At 49.2% G+C, this 3,371-nt stretch overlaps 1 protein-coding gene across 1 annotated transcript; it reads right to left on the reverse strand.

Moving 5' to 3' along the window:
• Positions 1-396: 396 nt before the first annotated feature.
• Positions 397-1,209, reverse strand: LOC101998161 (ferritin heavy chain). Its single transcript, XM_005362049.2, has one exon. It carries the CDS (start codon positions 1,060-1,062, stop codon positions 514-516), a length of 549 nt encoding a protein of 182 aa, XP_005362106.1. The 5' UTR covers positions 1,063-1,209; the 3' UTR covers positions 397-513.
• Between the last annotated feature and the right edge of the window lie 2,162 nt (positions 1,210-3,371).

Here is a 3,371-nt window from a genome sequence, read left to right on the forward strand (position 1 = left end):
ACACACACACACTCACAGACAGACAGACACACACACAGAGACACAGACACTCACACACACAGTACACACACACTCACAGACACACACACACACTCACAGACAGACAGACAGACAGACACACACACACACAGACCCACTGTGTAACAGAAGTGCTGAAGCTGCATAGAGGATCTTCTCCTATGTCTATTTTCAGCTGCACAATTTTTTTTCCAGAGAATTCTGCCTTATTTTTATTTCTTTTTGTTCCAAACCATATTGGTAATTGAAACCAGGGCCCTCCATGCTAGGCAAGCACTTAACCGTGAAAAAAACATTCTCTCTCAATAAGATATAGCTCTCCCAAGATATTTTTTTTTTTTTTTGGGTACCAAAATTCTTTATTTAAAGAAATGGTACAAATGAAAGAACTTAAGCGGATGTTTCGGTGCAACTCATAGAAAAGATAAAGGCAGACCGACATGCACGCACTGCCTCAGTGACCAGTAAAGTCACTGTGGCTCTGGGGAAGTCAGCTTAGCTGTCATTACTGTGGCCCAGGGTGTGCTTGTCAAACAGATATTCTGCCATGCCAGCTTCGGGGGCTCCCATCTTGCGCAAGTTGGTCACGTGGTTACCCAGTTCCTTGATGGATTTCACCTGCTCACTCAGGTAATGTGTCTCAATGAAGTCACACAAGTGGGGGTCATTTTTGTCAGCAGCCAGTTTGTGCAGTTCCAGTAGTGACTGATTCACACTCTTTTCCAGGTGCAGTGCACACTCCATTGCATTCAGCCCGTTCTCCCAGTCATCACGGTCTGGTTTCTTGATATCCTGCAGGAAGATTCGGCCGCCTCGTTCGTTCTGCAGCTTCATCAGTTTCTCGGCGTGTTCCCTCTCCTCATGAGATTGGTGGAGAAAGTATTTGGCAAAGTTCCTCAGAGCCACATCATCCCGGTCGAAGTAGCAAGACATAGACAGGTAGACGTAGGAGGCATACAGTTCCAGGTTGATCTGGCGGTTGATGGCAGCCTCCGAGTCCTGGTGGTAGTTCTGGCGCACTTGCGAGGGAGACGCGGTGGTCATGGCTGCGGCTGGCGACGCTGGAGCGGCGGAGCAACGAGTTTGCAGAGGGTTCTGGCTTGGAGCAGCCGGCTGGGGTCGGAGGGGTCGAGCGCCGGGTTCCGTTCAAGCACTGTTGAAGCAGGAAACCGCGGCGACTCCGGCGAGAACGTCTCCAAGATATTTTTTTAAACTGTATTTTTGCTAACTATGGTAGCACATGCCCTTGGTCCCACCACTCAGGAGGCAGAAATGGCCAAATCTCTGTGAGTTCCAGGCCAGCCAGGACTCCGTCATGAGACCTTATGTCTTGGTTAGGATTACTGCTGTGGTTAGATACCATGACCAGAAGTAAGCTGGGGAGGAAAGGGGTTATTTGGCTTATACTCCAGATCATAGTCCATCCCTGGAGGAACTCAGAACAGGAACTCAAGCAGGGTTGGAACCTGGAGGCAGGAGCTGATGCAGAGGCCGTGGAGGGGTGCAGGTTACTGACTTCCTCCCCACGGCTTGCTCAGCCTGCTTTCTTACAGAATCCAGGGCCACCACACAGGGATGGCCCCACCCACAAAAGTCTGGGCCCTCCCCCATCCATCACTAGTTAGGAAAATACTCTAGAGGCTCCCCTACAGCCCTATCTTTTGGAGGCATTTTCTCAATTGAAGTTCCTTCCTCTTAGATGACTTCAGTTTGTGAAGGCTGACATAAAACTAGCCAACACACTTGTATTAGATTTTTATATTTTAAATTTTAGGTGGGCAGTTGTGGCACAGGCCTTTAATCCCAACACTCAGGAGGCAGAGGCAGGGGGATCTCTTGAGCTGGAGGCCAGTTTGGTTTACAGAATGAGTTCCAAGACAGCTGGGGATACTCAGAGAAACTCTATCTTGGGGAAAAAAATTGGTTTTGAAATTAATTCTTGGAGAATTTCATACATGCAATGTATTTTTATTATAGTCGCCCCTCACTGTCCCTAACTCCTCCAAGACTCACCTGAGTTCTAAACCATCCCTATCTCTCCCAACTTTATGTCCATTTTTAATTTTTTTTATCGCCCATTAAGTCTAATTTGTGCTGCGCATAAACTAAGGGTTATAGAGTCACCCACTAGAGTTCAGGCCATACCCTTGAATGAAGCTGATTCTCTCCTTCCTAGGAGCCACCAGCTGTCAATAACTCTTCAGCTAGCAGTGGGGTACATGTCTCCCAGGCTATTTTGAAACGCTCTGCTCGAGATCCAAAAGGGAATTTTCTAGGCCAGTGCAGGGTGTACTAGAGCGATCCTCATGTTTCTAACCAAGCACGGATACACTCCTAGCATCTACCCTTACATCTAAGGTGGTAAATCCTTGAATTTGTGCCTTCATGATGCTTCTGCTTCCTCGGATTTTCCTGAAGTCTAAGGGAAGGTGACAGGTAGCATTGTACTCAGCTGGTGGGAAGGGACGGGAGGCTTCATCCTCCCTCAGCATCCTACTAGAATCATCGGCTCTGGCTCCCCGTTCTCTACTCTGCTGAGAACTCAGGGTCCCGAAAGTCTCTGTTGCGGTTCATCTCTCCACCCCTTGTTGCGGGAGGTTGGTCAGCAGCATGAGTCCACCATGGAGTATGACAGACAGGACCCTGTGGGTGCCATCGGAAAGACCTGCTCCACCCTAAACCAGGATGTGTGCAGAGTAACCTGCCTTCCTACCTCAGGCCACCATGACATTCTGAGTCAACTCCCTTCACAACTACAACCCCCCTCTCCCAGTCTCCTAGCCCTGTGGCTCTCTGCCCAGTTCCCACAGGGCAGAGAGGATGCGCCTGTCATAAGACCTCCTTTTCATCTTTGGGATGCTTCAGGAAAACACCTGGGAGAATGTTGGCTCAGCAGGCCTGGTCTTGTGTCTCTCTGCCCTCTGGACCAGTGAGGGTCTGGGTTTCCTTCCTTTAGGGGCAGACCATCCATCATTCCAAGTCCATGTGTTTGCCATCTGGACTGTCAGCTGTGGACGGATGATGCCAAACACTCATGTGCTACTGGATTGCATAAGCTTTGCCCCCACTTCTTACTCGTTAGAGGAGCTGTTTACTGGCACTAGATTTCCTTAAGACCAAGGGCACCCTCTCACCCCTAATATGTACCATTTCCCACATTCCCAGTCTCCATCATAGTTTCTCATTGGAAGGACGTTCTGAGGGCTTTTGGGGGCCAGCTCTTTTGCTCTTTGTGGATCCAGAGTCAGAAAGTCTCTCCCTTAACTAAAGAGAGTATGGTTAATGACCCCAAGGGGTGAAGGAAAATCTGGGAAGGGACAGTCACTCAGGACACCCTCGTCTCCTTCCCTCCT

Source organism: Microtus ochrogaster, linkage group LG5 (assembly GCF_000317375.1).
Source record: "Microtus ochrogaster isolate Prairie Vole_2 linkage group LG5, MicOch1.0, whole genome shotgun sequence".
Taxonomy (NCBI): Eukaryota; Metazoa; Chordata; class Mammalia; order Rodentia; family Cricetidae; genus Microtus; species Microtus ochrogaster.